General features: G+C 44.2%; 1 protein-coding gene across 1 annotated transcript in view; it reads left to right on the top strand.

Annotated features, from left to right (window-relative positions):
• The window catches only part of LOC122544413 (uncharacterized), a 267,938-nt gene that overhangs the window by 234,518 nt on the left and 16,694 nt on the right, over window positions 1-16,726 (top strand). Inside the window, exons 5-10 of the mRNA XM_087982870.1 lie at window positions 5,723-5,746; window positions 8,259-8,282; window positions 8,818-8,844; window positions 10,870-10,893; window positions 11,431-11,457; window positions 12,800-12,880. Of these exons, the coding sequence (XP_087838996.1) occupies window positions 5,723-5,746; window positions 8,259-8,282; window positions 8,818-8,844; window positions 10,870-10,893; window positions 11,431-11,457; window positions 12,800-12,880 (207 nt within the window). The remainder of the gene's footprint in view (window positions 1-5,722; window positions 5,747-8,258; window positions 8,283-8,817; window positions 8,845-10,869; window positions 10,894-11,430; window positions 11,458-12,799; window positions 12,881-16,726) is intronic.

Raw genomic sequence — 16,726 nt, 5'->3', positions numbered from 1 at the left:
ATACAGTACTTTCGCAAACTCTGTACAGTTGGTGGAACGTTTTGCAACGTGCTGATTTATGAACAAGCAATAAGACAGAAGTGAGCTGAAAACGACAGCCCCAGACAGTTATATCAAACCAGAGGATGTAAAACAAAAAAAAGACTTGTTCACACCATGAGGTTCAAATCCATTCGTTAGAGATTAGGGCCATGTTTTGGGACTGCATTAAACTAATTTACAAGAGAAGAAATTTAGATTGATAAGATTCACCCTTGCCAGCCAATCCTGATTTACAGAGGCTGAATGCATATCACCGAGCTGATCTGGGTATAATGTGGCAGGATAAAGAGGCCTCAGTGCATGGTATCTCTACATTCATTTGGTGTCAGTGTGTTTGCCCAAATGTTCAACAGATCTACAACCAATGTGGCTGTTTTAAAGTCTGTGCTGAATCATTAGGAAATGAAGGGTTACCTGTTACAGTTAACACACCTTTGCCATTTAAAATGTCGCTTTCCAAAGCATCCTTACCGGCCAGAGTTAACACCAATCTGTTTGCTCCACAAGAAAAGGCAGTTACGGGGATTATGGTAAATATATCATTCCAGTGAATTTTGTATCCTTCATTTCTCAGATACACTTGGCAAGTTGTTTAACAGTGAAAACAAAATATTTGTCATTCCAAAGGCTGCAAGTTCGAAATATGGAATCATTGCCTCCAGACACACTAACGCAAATCTCGTTGCTCCACAGGACCTTATGATTATGGCTACCACCACGAAAAATATATCACTTCAATTACTTTGTACTCATTTGCTTGCACATTATAAACTCAGCGACTCCCACAGTCTGTACAGAGAGCGATTTTGCACCCTCACATTCTGCTTCCTGTAACGATTCCATCCCATTCTCCGTCTCCATCACATCTGTTCCACCTTCTGTAAAGGAGCCTGAAAAAGGTCCACCTTCCTCCTCAGCCATAGTCCCATGCTACCGTGATGACAGGGCCCTCAGCCACGTTCAATCCACCTCCCGCACTTCCACCCTCACCCCTTCCCTGCCCTCCCTCAGCAATGAGAGGGTGGTCCCTTCCCTCACTGACCACCACACTAGCCTCCACATCCAAAGGATTGTAAGCCATTATTTCCGACACATCCCATCACCTCCAGTGGGATTCCATGACCAGACACATAAGCTCCTCCCCTCCCCGTCAGCCTTCCGCAAGGACTGTTCCCTCCGGGGCACTCAGGAATGCTCCTCCTTCACTCCCAACATCCCATCTCCCCCGGCAGCTTTCCCTGTCATCACCTTCTCCCTACTCACCATCCAAACCCCAGTCATTTGATAAGGTCCCACATGGCAGACTGGTCAAACAAGGTAAAAGCCCATGTGATGTCGGGTAATGTGTTGAATTGGATACAACATTGGCTTAGTAACGGGAAACGAAGCGTTGATGGCTACCCTTGCCAATGGAAAGCTGTTTCTCGTGGTGTCCTGCAGTGCTCAGAATTGGGCCTCCTGCTGTTTGTTTCATAAATTAACGATTTGGACTTGAATACAAATGGGAAAATTGCAGATCACACAAGAAATTAGCCATGCAATGGATAGGGTAGAGGATAGCTATGAGCTACACAATGCGTAGATGGCTTGGTGGCATGGACAGGCAAGTGGCAGATGGAGTTCAACTCTGATAGGTGTGAGGTAATGCAGTTAGGAAAGTCGAGAGGGAAAGGGAATATTCAGAAAATGGGAATATACTGTGAGAGGGAAATGGAGTGGGAGATCTCGGTGTGCACAGATTCCTAAAGGGAGCAGTACAGGTTATTACAAAGATGTGGGTATACCTTTAAGAGAGTTAAAAGAAGGTGAACTACTGGACACAGCGCCAAGTGTACTCAGTAATAATGGTAACAATGTAACACGGGGTCGAACCAATCGATTAGTGCATTGCTTGGAGACAAAAACAAATTTGAATTCAACCAATCAGTACCCAAACATATCAAATTCCAGTCAAGTTTGAACTGAGTATATTGACAATCTTAAAAGCCAATGACACAATCCGATTCTCTGGAGCTCTAAGACCAGTGAAACTTGAACAGTTGAGAGGAGAACTGCCATAGTCCCGCATGTAAACAGACTGCTTGAAAAAATATCTCTCTTAAAACTCTTTTCGATCAGTGACCTGTGACACAGAAATTCCTAACAAGGAGAAAAGATGACACAGTAAGATTAGATTAGACTCCCTACAGTGTGGAAACAGGCCCTTCGGCCTAACAAGTCCACACCAACCCTCCAAAGAGTAACCCAACCAGTCCCATTTCCCTCTGACTAATGTGCCTAACGCTATGGGCAATTTACTATGGCCGATTCACCTAACCTGCACATCTTTGGACTGTGGGAGGAAACCGGAGCACATCCACGCAGACACGGGGAGAATGTGCAAACTCCACACAGACAGTCACCCAAGGCTAGAATCGAATCTGGGATCATGGTACTGTAAGGCGGTAGTGCTAACCACTGAGCCACCATGCCACCCATTCTGAAGGCAAGAACCTACAGCTGCGTGGTTTTGAGATAGGAAGTGTTGTTTTGTGAACCCTAATTGGGAGTTTTATCAGACTAGTATTATAGAAGGGAAGGTAACAGATAGGTTAGAGAAAAAAATTGTAAATAGTGATTTGTTAATTATTCTCTGTTTTATTTTAAGAAATCAACTTGTTAATTTTTACTTTGCATAGTTCTTGGCCACTCGGAATTTTACAGATTACTGCACGGGATAAATCTTTGCTAGTTTTAAATTAAGCAGGAGGGTTTATCCCGTGGTGTAACAAGGTAGATAAGGTTGTAAAGAGGACATCTTCATCGGTGGAGGCATAGAATGCAGAAGTAGGGACATAATAATGACACTGTATACGACACTAAGCTGGCCACACCTAGAGTATTATGTGCAGTTCTGTTCACCACATTACAGGAGTGACGTAATTGCTCTGGAGAGAGTGCGGGGCAGGCTTAAGCCTGTATTCCTGATGAAGGGCTTTTCCCTCAAATGTCGATTTTACTGCTCCTCGGATGCTGCCTGAACTGCTGTGCTTTTCCAGCACTACTCTAATGTAGATTCTGGTTTCCAGCATCTGCAGTCATTGTTTTTACCTAGAATGTTGCCAGGGTTGGAGAATTGTTGCTAGGAGGGGAGGTTAGAGAGGTTGGAGTTGTTTTCCTTGCTACAGAGAAGGTTGAGGGGGCGACGTAACTGAGATACCTGTGCACGTAAAGTGCGAGGGGTGGAGAAAGTGGAGACAGGAGGAGCCTTTTTCGCTTGGCACAGAAGCCAAGGGTCATCGATTCAAACTGAGCGGCAGAAGGGTTCGGGGGGGGCGACAATGGGAAATCTGTTTTTTTACGCAAAGGGTGGTGGGGGCAGAGACCCGAAACTCGTCAAAAAGAACAGCGATCTGTACCTTCAGTGCTGTAAGCTGCAGGGCTATGGGTGGTGTGCAGGAAAATGGGATCAGAAAGGAAATCTGGGTGTCTTTGAGTGGGCGTGGAGACCATGTTCCAAATGGCCCGCTTCTGTGCTATCTCATTTCTGTGGTTTCTATGGTTACGATATGCAGTTCACTCTATTTGCTCTGCCTTGGGGAGATGAAATGTACCATTTTGCCAAACACTTATGCTCTGCCCACAAAGGAAGGGCCCAAGCTTCAAGTTGCCTCCCACCGTGTTTCCTGGTTAACCCTCCTGTCACAGGCTTCCTGCAGTCTTCCAGCGAGTCTCAGCCCAAGCTCCAACAAAAAACAACATCCCATTTTCTGCTTGGGGGAAGCAGAGAGTTATACCGTTCAGTATCTCACCCCTGAACAGCAAAGAAAGTCTCACCTTCCAACCTGATGGTAACAGCTCCTGCTGATCAGCTCAGAGCCTTTACTTGAAGCGCTCTGAGCTTTTCTGATCATTGACAATGCTGCGAGTTGGGAATATTGTATATTGTACATGTCTCCAGACACGCTAACACAAATCCCTTTGTTGCACATGACCTTACGATCATGGCCACAAACATGGTAAATATATCATCTCAATTACCTTGTTATTGTTTGTTGCAAATAAGACACCTGATAACACAAAGGACATGGCAGACAAGTGTTTTTGTGAAATGTGTACGCGGTCACAGGCTTTAGAAATCGGTGCTGCCTTTTCAATGACATAAATATTTATAATTTATTAATTTGGCCCTGAACTGAAGTAATCTTTCTCACTGAAGGAGTAAGGATGGCAAGGCATTAAAAAGTGTTGGCAGAATTTACCAAATATGGTAGTTTGGGTCTGTAAGGAAAGTATGAATATTTCGAGGTCCCCGTGTTAATGTGGAGTAGCTGAGGGAGCAGATATGAGTTAAGTCTCCTTTAGGGAGATGGTTGGTCACATGTAAAAGGTAGCTGACAGCTGAAGGGCAGTTGGTACAAGGGGACATTTGTACAGCATTAACTCCAATCCCGAGGGCTCTTGTGCAGCAGTGGTAGTGTCCTGACCTCTAGGCCTGGAGATCCAGGATTACTCCCATCTGCTCCAGAGTCATCACATCTCTGAACAGTCTGGTTTGAAAAAGTCTACAAAGTAATCTACATGAAGCCCTCTGAACCTTTCTGATCATTGATAATGTTGCAAGTTAGAAATATTGTATATTGTCCATGGAACCATTGCATTTCCATGTCTGTATTTCCATTTCTGAGGAAAGGCGATAAATTTAGGTGAAAGTGAGGACTGCAGATGCTGGAGATCAGAGTCTAGATTAGAGTGGTGCTGGAAAAGCACAGCAGGTCATGCAGCATCCAAGGAGCAGGAAAATCGACGTTTCTGGCAAAAGCCTTTCATCCCTCATTCCTGATGAAGGGCTTTTGCCGGAAACATCAATTCTCCTGCTCCTCGGATGCTGTGCTTTTCCAGCACCACTCTAACCTAGACGCTATAAACTCAGCAACTCCCACAGTCTGCACGGAGAGATATTATACACTCTCACACCCTGATTCCTGTCAAGATTCCATCCCATTCTCCATCTCCATCACATCTGTTCTGACGATGCCACCTTCCACAAAAAAGCCTGAGAAAGGTCCACCTTTCTCCTCAGCCCACAGCCCCATGTTACCGTGGTGAACAAGGCCCTCAGCCACGTTCAATCCAGCTCCCGCACTTCCACCCTCACCCCTTCCCTTCCCTCCCTCAGCAATGAGAGGATGCCCCCTTTCCTCACTTACCACCACACCAGCCTCCACATCCAACATCTCAGACCCCAGACAGTTGTAGCAAAACAGAGAATGTAAAACAAAAGAAAGACTTGTTCCCCCCAATGAGGTTCAAATCCATTCGTTATAGATTAGGAATATGTTTTGGGACAATGTTAAACTAATTGACAAGAGAGGAAATTCAGAATAATTATATCTCAGATTCACCCTTGCCAGCCAAACCTGACTTACAGAGACTCAGCGTATATCACAGAGCTGATCTGGATATAATGTGTCAGGATTAGGAGGCCTCAGTGTATGGTATCTCCCCATTCCTTTGGTGTCAGTGTGTTCGGCTATGTGTTCAATAGCTTTACAACCAACATAGCTGTTTTAAAGTCTATGATGAATCATTTGGAAATGAAGGGTTGCATGTTACAGTGAACACACGTTAGACATTTAAAATGCTGCTTTCCAAAGTATCCTTACCGGCCAGGGCTAACACCAATCTGTTTGCTCCACAGGAAAAGGTGGTTACGGGGATTATGGTAAATATTTGATTCCAGTGAATTCCTTATCCTTCGTTATTACAGAGCACTTGGCTGGCAAGCTGTTTAACTGTGAAAACAAAATCTCCATCATCCCAAAGCTTTTCAAAAGCTAGCAGGCCAGTGTAATAGCTAGGGTGATCTCAGAGACATGGACCTGTCAGTTATTTGACCAGAGCTGAGGTAATCTGTCCGTTTGGAACAGTCACACATTGGCAGGTTCAAAAGATTTGGAATGTTGTCCACAGGCTGAGGGTTTTCAGTTCAATAGAGAAGCTGGAACACAATAGAGAGAGTTAGATCAGGGTAGACCTTTCAGTATGTCCCCAAACATTGAAGATAATCTCACCCTCCAACCTGAAGGTAACAGCTCCTGCTGATCAGCACAGCCTTTACGTGAAGCTTTTCTGATCATTGACAATGCTGTAAGTTGGGAATACTGGATGTTGTACATGTGGAACCATTGCCTCCAGACACACTGGCTCAAATCTCTTTGTTCCACAGGACCTTACGATCATGGTCACCACCACGGTAAATATATAATCTCAATTCCCTCGGAATTGGGTGCTCTGAACAAGACACTGAAAGCACATGGGCCAAGTCATGGAATTAATTTTGTGAAATGTGTACGTGGTCATAGGCTTCAGAAATCAATGGCCAGGATTGTGACATAAGTATTTATAATTTTTTTAATTTGGCCCTGAACTGAAGTAATTTTTGTCACTAAAGGAGTAAGGATGGCAAGGCATTAAAACGTGTTGGCAGTGTTTACCAAATATGGTAGTTTGGGTCTGTTAGGAAAGTATTAATATGTTGAGGTCCCTGTGTTAATGTGGAGTAAATGAGGGAGCAGGCTGAGTGGAGTCTCCTATAGTGAGATGGTTGATCACATGTGAAAGGTAGGTCATACGTTCACAAGATGGAGAAGGGGATTTAGGGCATTCGGCCCATCGGGTCTGCTCCACCACTCGATCATGACCGATGTGCTCCTCACCCCCAGTATCCTGCCCTCTCGCCCCTTAATGATTCAATCCATGACCAGTTAGAAATCTGTCCAACTCCTCCTTAAATTTACTCTCTGTCCCAGCATCCACCCCACTCTGGGGTAACACATTCCACAGATTCACAACCCTTTGGGAGGAGTAGTTTCTCCTCAACTCTGTTGTAAAGTTGCTCCCCGTTATCTAAAGACTGTGACCTCTCGTTCCAGAATGCCCCAAAAGAGGAAGCATCCACTCTACGTCGATGTTATCCACACCTTTGATCATCTTGAATACATCTATCTGATCTCCCCTCATTATTCTAAATTCCAGAGAGTATCGGCCTAAACTGTTCCATCTCCCTTCCTACGACAAACGCCTCATCTCTGGCATCAATCTCATGAGCCTCCTCTGAACTGCCTCTAATGTTACTACATCTTTCCTCAACTAAGGGGACCGCACTGTGCACAAGATAGTTGACAGCTGAAGCACAGTTGGTGCGAGGGGACATTTGTACACCATTAACTCCAATCCTGAGGGCTCTTGTGCAGCTGTGATAATGTCCTGACCTCTAAGCCTGGAGATCCAGGATTACTCCCACCTGCTCCAGAGCGGTGATGTAAAATCTCTGACCAGCTTGGATTGAAAATACTTACAAAAAATCTATGTGAAGACCTCTGAGCTTGTCTCATCATTGACAACACAGCAAGTTGTGAATGAGGGGATGAGGGATTTGTCCATTGAACCTAGTACTTTCATACCCGTATTTCCATTTCTGGGGACAGACCGCACACTATAAACCCAGCGACTCCCAACATCTGTACAGAGAGAGATTATAGACCCTCAGACCCCACTTCCTGTAACGATTCCATCCCATTCTCCGCCTCCATCATATCTATTCGACCTTCTCCTCAGCCACAGTCCCATGTTACCATGGTGACAGGGTCCTCAGCCACATTCAATCCATCTCCCACACTTGCATCTTCACGATTTCCCTTCCCTCCCCTCAGCAATGAGAGGGTGCCCCCTTCCCTCACTTACCACCACACCAGCCTCCACATCCAACATCTCAGACCCCAGACAGTTGTAGCAAAACAGAGAATGTAAAGCAAAAGAAAGACTTGTTCCCCCCAATGAGGTTCAAATCCATTCGTTATAGATTAGGAATATGTTTTGGGACAATGTTAAACTAATTGACAAGAGAGGAAATTCAGAATAATTATATCTCAGATTCACCCTTGCCAGCCAATCATGATTTATAGAGACTCAGTGTATATCACAGAGCTGATCTGGATATAATGTGTCAGGATTAGGAGGTCTCAGTGTATGGTACCTCCCCATTCCTTTGATGTCAGTGTGTTTGGCTATGTGTTCAATAGATTTACAACCAACGTGGCTGTTTTGAAGTCTATGATGAATCATTTGGAAATGAAGGGTTGCATGTTACAGTTAACACACGTTAGACATTTAAAATGCTGCTTTCCAAAGTATCCTTACCGGCCAGGGCTAACACCAATCTGTTTGCTCCACAGGAAAAGGTGGTTACGGGGATTATGGTAAATATATGATTCCAGTGAATTCCTTGTCCTTCGTTATTACAGAGCACTTGGATGGCAAGCTGTTTAACTGTGAAAACAAAATCTCCATCATCCCAAAGCTTTTCAAAAGCTAGCAGGCCAGTGTAATAGCTAGGGTGATCTCAGAGACATGGACCTGTCAGTTATTTGACCAGAGCTGAGGTAATCTGTCCGTTTGGAACAGTCACACATTGGCAGGTTCAAAAGATTTGGAATGTTGTCCACGGTGGCTCGGGCAGCAATTGCCCAGGCTGAGGGCTTTCAGTTCAATAGAGAACTGGAACACAATAGAGAGAGTTAGATCAGGGTAGACCTTTCAGTATCTCCCCAAACATTGAAGGAAATCTCACCCTCCAACCTGAAGGTAACAGCTCCTGCTGATCAGCACAGCCTTTACGTGAAGCGCTCTGAGCTTTTCTGATCATTGACAATGCTGTAAGTTGGGAATACTGTATGTTGTACATGTGGAACCATTGCCTCCAGACACGCTGACTCAAATCTCTTTGTTCCACAGGACCTTACGATCATGGTCACCACCACGGTAAATATATCATCTCAATTCCCTCGGTATTGGGTGCTCTGAACAAGACACTGAAAGCACACGGGCCAAGTCATGGAATTAATTTTGTGAAATGTGTACGTGGTCATAGGCTTTAGAAATCGATGCTGACTTTTCAATGGCCAGGATTGTGACATAAATATTTATAATTTTTTTAATTTGGCCCTGAACTGAAGTAATCTTTGTCACTAAAGGAGTAAGGATGGCAAGGCATTAAAACGTGTTGGCAGTGTTTCCCAAATATGGTAGTTTGGGTCTGTTAGGAAAGTATTAATATGTTGAGGTCCCTGTGTTAATGTGGAGTAAATGAGGGAGCAGGCTGAGTGGAGTCTCCTATAGTGAGATGGTTGATCACATGTGAACGGTAGGTCATACATTCACAAGATGGAGAAGGGGATTTAGGGCATTCGGCCCATCGGGTGTGCTCCACCACTCGATCATGACCGATGTGCTCCTCACCCCCAGTATCCTGCCCTCTCGCCCCTTAATGATTCAATCCATGACCAGTTAGAAATCTGTCCAACTCCTCCTTAAATTTACTCTCTGTCCCAGCATCCACCCGACTCTGGGGTAACACATTCCACAGATTCACAACCCTTTGGGAGGAGTAGTTTCTCCTCAACTCTGTTGTAAAGTTGCTCCCCGTTATCTAAAGACTGTGACCTCTCGTTCCAGAATGCCCCAAAAGAGGAAGCATCCACTCTACGTCGATGTTATCCACACCTTTGATCATCTTGAATACATCTATCTGATCTCCCCTCATTATTCTAAATTCCAGAGAATATCGGCCTAAACTGTTCCATCTCCCTTCCTACGACAAACGCCTCATCTCTGGCATCAATCTCGTGAGCCTCCTCTGAAATGCCTCTAATGTTATTACATCTTTCCTCAACTAAGGGGACCACACTGTGCACAAGATAGTTGACAGCTGAAGCACAGTTGGTGCGAGGGGACATTTGTACACCATTAACTCCAATCCTGAGGGCTCTTGCGCAGCAGAGGTAGTGTCCTGACCTCTAAGCCCGGAGATCCAGGATTACTCCCACCTGCTGCAGAGTGGTGGTGTAAAATCTCTCAAAGTCTGGTTTGAAAATACCTAAAAATAGTCTACGCGAAGACCTCTGAGCATTTTTGATCTTTGACAACGCTGCAAGTTAGGAATATTGTATATTGTCCATAGAAGCGTTATACCTTCATGTCTGTATTTTCAATTCTGGAGACAGGCCAGTGTGCGAAAAACTCAGCAACTCCCACAATCTGTACAGAGAGAGATTATACACTCACACACCCTGCTTCCTGGAAGGATTCCATCCCTTTCTCCCCATCCCATTCTCCATCTCCATCACATATATTCTACTTTCCATAAAAGAGGTTGAGAAAGGTCCACCTTTCTCCTCAGCCCCATGTTACCGTGGTGACAGGGCCCTCAGCCACGTTCAATCCATCTCCTGCAGTTCCACCCTCACCCCTTCCCTTCCCTCCCTCAGCAATGAGAGGGTGCCCCCTTCCCTCACTTACCACCACACCAGCCTCCACATCCAACATCTCAGACCCCAGACAGTTGGAACAAAACAGAGGATGAAAAACTAAAGAAAGACTTGTTCACACCATAAGGTTCAAATCCATTCGTTAGAGATTAGGAATATACTTTGGGACAATGTTAAACTAATTTACAAGAGTGGAAATTCAGATTGATCAGATCACAGATTCAGCCTTGCCAGCCAATCCTGACTTGCAGAGACTCAGTGTATATCACAGATCTGATCTGGATATAATGTGTCAGGATTAGGAGGCCTCAGTGTATCGTACCTCCCCATTCCTTTGGTGTCAGTGTGTTCGGCTATGTGTTCAATAGATTTACGCCAACGTAGCTGTTTTAAAGTCTATGATGAATAATTCGGAAATGAAGGGTTGCATGTTATAGTGAACACATGTTAGACATTTAAAATGCTGCTTTCCAAAGTATCCTTACCGGCCAGGGCTAACACCAATCTGTTTACTCCACAGGAAAAGGTGATTACGGGGATTATGGTAAATATATGATTCCAGTGAATTCCTTGTCCTTCGTTATTACAGAGCACTTGGCTGGCAAGCTGTTTAACTGTGAAAACAAAATCTCCATCATCCCAAAGCTTTTCAAAAGCTAGCAGGCCAGTGTAAAAGCTAGGGTGATCTCAGAGACATGGACCTGTCAGTTATTTGACCAGAGCTGAGGTAATCTGTCCGTTTGGAACAGTCACACATTGGCAGGTTCAAAAGATTTGGAATGTTGTCCACGGGGGCTCGGGCAGCAATTGCCCAGGCTGAGAGCTTTCAGTTCAATAGAGAACTGGAACACAATAGAGTGAGTTAGATCAGGGTAGACCTTTCGGTATCTCCCCAAACATTGAAGAAAATCTAACCCTCCAACCTGATGGTAACAGCTCCTCCTGATCAGCTCAGAGCCTTTACTTTTAGTATTCTGAGCTTTTCTGATCATTGACAATGCTGCGAGTTGGGAATATTGTATGTTGTACATATGGAACTATTGCCTTCAGGCACAGTAACACAAATCTCTTTGTTCCACAGGACCTTACGATCATGGTCACCACCACGGTAAATATATCACTTCAATTACCTCATTATCATTTGCTATGAACAAGATGCTGATAACACACAGACTAAGTCGTAGAAGTGTTTTTGTGAAATGTGTACGTGGCCGTAGGCTTTAGAAATCAATGCTGATTTTCCAATGGCCAGGCTTGTAACATAAATATTTATAATTTATTAATTTGGCCCTGAACTGAAGTAATCTTGTGAGCCTCCTCTGAACTGCCTCTAATGTTACTACATCTTTCCTCAATTAAGGGGACCACACTGTGCACAAGATAGTTGACAGCTGAACCACAGTTGGTGCAAGGGCACATTTGTACACCATTAACTGCAATCCTGAGGGCCTTTGTGCAACAATGGTTGTGTCCTGACCTCTCAGCCTGGAGATCCAAGATTACTCCCATTTGCCTCAGACCGGTGGTATACAATCTCTGAACAGTCTGGTTTCAAAATACCTACAAAAAACTCGATATGAAGACCTCTGAGGTTTTCTGATCGTTGACAACACTGCAAGTTGGGAAATTTGTGTAAGGTCCATGGAACGATTGTATTTTCATTTCTTGGGACACGCCGGCATGCTATAAACTTGGTGGCTTCCACATTCTGTACAGAGAGAGATTATACACCCACACATCCTGCTTCCTGTCAGGATTCCATCCCATTCTCCATCTCCATCACATCTGTCACACCTTCTGTAAAGGAGCCTGAGAAAGTTCACCCTTACTCCTCAGCCACAGTCCCATGTTACCGTGATGACAGGGCCCTCAGCCACGTTCAATCCACCTCCTGCACTTCCACCCTCACCCCTTCCCTGCCCTCCCTCAGCAATGAGAGGGTGCCCCATTTCCTCACTTACCACCACATCAGCCTCCACATCCAACATCTCAGACCCTAGACAGTTGGAACAAAACAGAGGATATAAAACAAAAGAAAGAATTGTTTACACCATGAGGTTCAAATCCATTCATTAGAGATTAGGAATATGTTTTGGGTCAATTTCAAACTAATTTACAAGAGAGGAAATTCAGATTGATCAGATCATAGAATCACCCTTGCCAGCCAATCCTGATTTATAGAAACTCCGTGTATATCACAGAGCTGATCTGGATATAATGTGTCAGGATAAGGAGGCCTCAGTGTACGGTACCTCCCCATTCCTTTGGTGTCAGTGTGTTTGGCTATGTGTTTAATAGCTTTACACCAACGTGGCTGTTTTAAAGTCTACGATGAATCATTAGGAAACAAAGGGATGCATGTTACAGTTAACACACGTTAGACATTTAAAATGCTGCGTTCCAAAGTATCCTTACCGGCCAGGGCTAACACCAATCTGTTTGCTCCACAGGAAAAGGTGGTTACGGGGATTATGGTAAATATATGATTCCAGTGAATTCCTTGTCCTTCGTTATTACAGAGCACTTGGATGGCAAGCTGTTTAACAGTGAAAACAAAATCTCCATCATCCCAAAGCTTTTCAAAAGCTAGCAGGCCAGTGTAATAGCTAGGGTGGTCTCAGAGACATGGACCTGCCAGTTATTTGACCAGAGCTGAGGTAATCTGTCCGTTTGGAACAGTCACACATTGGCAGGTTCAAAAGATTTGGAATGTTGTCCACGGGGGCTCGGGCAGCAATTGCCCAGGCTGAGGGCTTTCAGATCAAAAGAGAAGCTAGAACACAATAGAGAGAGTTAGATCAGGGTAGACCTTTCAGTATCTCCCCCGAACATTAAAGAAACTCTAACCCTCCAACCTGAAGGTAACAGCTCCTCCTGATCAGCTCAGAGCCTTTACTTGAAGCGCTCTGAGCTTTTCTGATCATTGACAATGCTGCGAGTTGGGATATTGTATGTTGTACATATGGAACTATTGCCTTCAGGCACAGTAACACAAATCTCTTTGTTTCACAGGACCTTACGATCATGGCCACCACCACGGTAAATATATCACTTCAATTACCTCATTATCATTTGCTATGAACAAAACGCTGATAACACACAGACTAAGTTGTAGAAGTGTTTTTGTGAAATGTGTACGTGGCCGTGGGCTTTAGAAATCAATGCTGATTTTCCAATGGCCAGGATTGTAACATAAATATTTATAATTTATTAATTTGGCTCTGAACTGAAGTAATCTTGTGAGCCTCCTCTGAACTGCCTCTGATGTTACTACATCTTTCCTCAATTAAGGGGACCGCCCTGTGCACAAGATAGTTGACAGCTGAACCACAGTTGGTGCAAGGGGACATTTGTACACCATCAACTGCAATCCTGAGGGCTCTTGTGCAGCAGTGGTAGTGTCCTGACCTCTAAGCCTGGTGGTGTAATATCTCTGAACAGTCTGGTTTCAAAATACCTAAAAATAGTCTACGCGACGACCTCTTAGCTTTTCTGATCATTGACAACGCTGCAAGTTAGGAATATTGTATATTGTCCATGGAAGCGTTATATCTTCATGTCTGTATTTCCATTTCTGGGGACATGCCAGTGTGCTATAAACTCAGCGACTCCCAAAATCTGTACAGAGAGAGATTATACACCCTCACCCACTGCTTCCTGGAAGGATTCCATCCTTTCTCTCATCCCATTCTCCATCTCCATCACATATATTCTACTTTCCATAAAGGAGCCTGAGAAAGATCCACCTTCCTCCTCAGCCCACAGTCCCATGTTACCTTGATGACAGGGCCCTCAGCCATGTTCAATCCATCTCCTGCACTTTCACCCTCACCCATTCCCTTCCCTCCCTCAGCGTTGAGAGGGTGCCCCCTTCCCTCACTTACCACATCAGCCTCCACATCCAACATCTCAGATCCCAGACAGTTGGAATAAAACAGAGGATGTAAAACAAAAGAAAAACTTGTTTACGCTATGAGATTCAAATCTATTCATTAGAAATTAGTAATATGCTTTGGGACAATGTTAAACTAATTGACAAGAGAGGAACTTCAGATTGATCAGATCACAGATTCACCCTTGCCAGCCAATCCTGATTTATAGAGACTCAGTGTATATCACAGAGCTGATCTGGATATAATGTGTCAGGATAAGGAGGTCTCAGTGTATGGTACCTCCCCATTCCTTTGGTGTCAGTGTGTTCGGCTATGTGTTCAATAGATTTACGCCAACGTGGCTGTTTTAAAGTCTATGATGAATCATTAGGAAATGAAGGGTTGCATGTTACAGTGAACACACGTTAGACATTTAAAATGCTGCTTTCCAAAGTATCCTTACCGGCCAGGGCTAACACCAATCTGTTTGCTCCACAGGAAAAGGTGGTTACGGGGATTATGGTAAATATATGATTCCAGTGAATTCCTTGTCCTTCGTTATTACAGAGCACTTGGCTGGCAAGCTATTTAACTGTGAAAACAAAATCTCCAGCATCCCAAAGCTTTTCAAAAGCTAGCAGGCCAGTGTAATAGCTAGGGTGATCTCAGAGACATGGACCTGTCAGTTATTTGACCAGAGCTGAGGTAATCTGTCCGTTTGGAACAGTCACACATTGGCAGGTTCAAAAGATTTGGAATGTTGTCCACGGGGGCTTGGGCATCAATTGCCCAGGCTGAGGGCTTTCAGATCAATAGAGAAGCTGGAACACAATAGTGAGAGTTAGATCAGGGTAGACCTTTCAGTATCTCCCCCAAACATTAAAGAAAATCTAACCCTCCAACCTGAAGGTAACAGCTCCTGCTGATCAGCTCAGAGCCTTTACTTGAAGTGCTCTGAGCTTTTCTGATCATTGACAATGCGGTGAGTTGGGATATTGTATGTTGTACATATGGAAGTATTGCCTTCAGGCACAGTAACACAAATCTCTTTATTCCACAGGACCTTACGGTCATGGTCACCACCACGGTAAATATATCACTTCAATTACCTCATTATCATTTGCTATGAACAAAACGCTGATAACACACAGACTAAGTTGTAGAAGTGTTTTTGTGAAATGTGTACGTGGCCGTGGGCTTTAGAAATCAATGCTGATTTTCCAATGGCCAGGATTGTAACATAAATATTTATAATTTATTAATTTGGCTCTGAACTGAAGTAATCTTGTGAGCCTCCTCTGAACTGCCTCTAATGTTACTACATCTTTCCTCAATTAAGGGGACCGCACTGTGCACAAGATAGTTGACAGCTGAAGCACAGTTGGTGCAAGGGGACATTTGTACACCATCAACTGCAATCCTGAGGGCTCTTGTGCAGCAGTGGTAGTGTCCTGACCTCTAAGCCTGGTGGTGTAATATCTCTCAACAGTCTGGTTTCAAAATACCTAAAAATAGTCTACGCGACGACCTCTTAGCTTTTCTGATCATTGACAACGCTGCAAGTTAGGAATATTGTATATTGTCCATGGAAGCGTTATATCTTCATGTCTGTATTTCCATTTCTGGGGACATGCCAGTGTGCTATAAACTCAGCGACTCCCAAAATCTGTACAGAGAGAGATTATACACCCTCACCCACTGCTTCCTGGAAGGATTCCATCCTTTCTCCCATCCCATTCTCCATCTCCATCACATATATTCTACTTTCCATAAAGGAGCCTGAGAAAGATCCACCTTCCTCCTCAGCCCACAGTCCCATGTTACCTTGGTGACAGGGCCCTCAGCCATGTTCAATCCATCTCCTGCACTTTCACCCTCACCCATTCCCTTCCCTCCCTCAGCGTTGAGAGGGTGCCCCCTTCCCTCACTTACCACATCAGCCTCCACATCCAACATCTCAGATCCCAGACAGTTGGAATAAAACAGAGGATGTAAAACAAAAGAAAAACTTGTTTACGCTATGAGATTCAAATCTATTCATTAGAAATTAGTAATATGCTTTGGGACAATGTTAAACTAATTGACAAGAGAGGAACTTCAGATTGATCAGATCACAGATTCACCCTTGCCAGCCAATCCTGATTTATAGAGACTCAGTGTATATCACAGAGCTGATCTGGATATAATGTGTCAGGATAAGGAGGTCTCAGTGTATGGTACCTCCCCATTCCTTTGGTGTCAGTGTGTTCGGCTATGTGTTCAATAGATTTACGCCAACGTGGCTGTTTTAAAGTCTATGATGAATCATTAGGAAATGAAGGGTTGCATGTTACAGTGAACACACGTTAGACATTTAAAATGCTGCTTTCCAAAGTATCCTTACCGGCCAGGGCTAACACCAATCTGTTTGCTCCACAGGAAAAGGTGGTTACGGGGATTATGGTAAATATATGATTCCAGTGAATTCCTTGTCCTTCGTTATTACAAAGCACTTGGCTGGCAAGC

The sequence above is a fragment of the Chiloscyllium plagiosum genome, unplaced genomic scaffold, assembly GCF_037043375.1.
Source record: "Chiloscyllium plagiosum isolate Xiang-an unplaced genomic scaffold, Cpla_swu_hap1 HiC_scaffold_44, whole genome shotgun sequence".
In the NCBI taxonomy this organism is placed as follows: domain Eukaryota; kingdom Metazoa; phylum Chordata; class Chondrichthyes; order Orectolobiformes; family Hemiscylliidae; genus Chiloscyllium; species Chiloscyllium plagiosum.
Note: the sequence above shows the minus strand (reverse complement) of the source record. Positions and strands in the feature narration are given on the sequence as shown.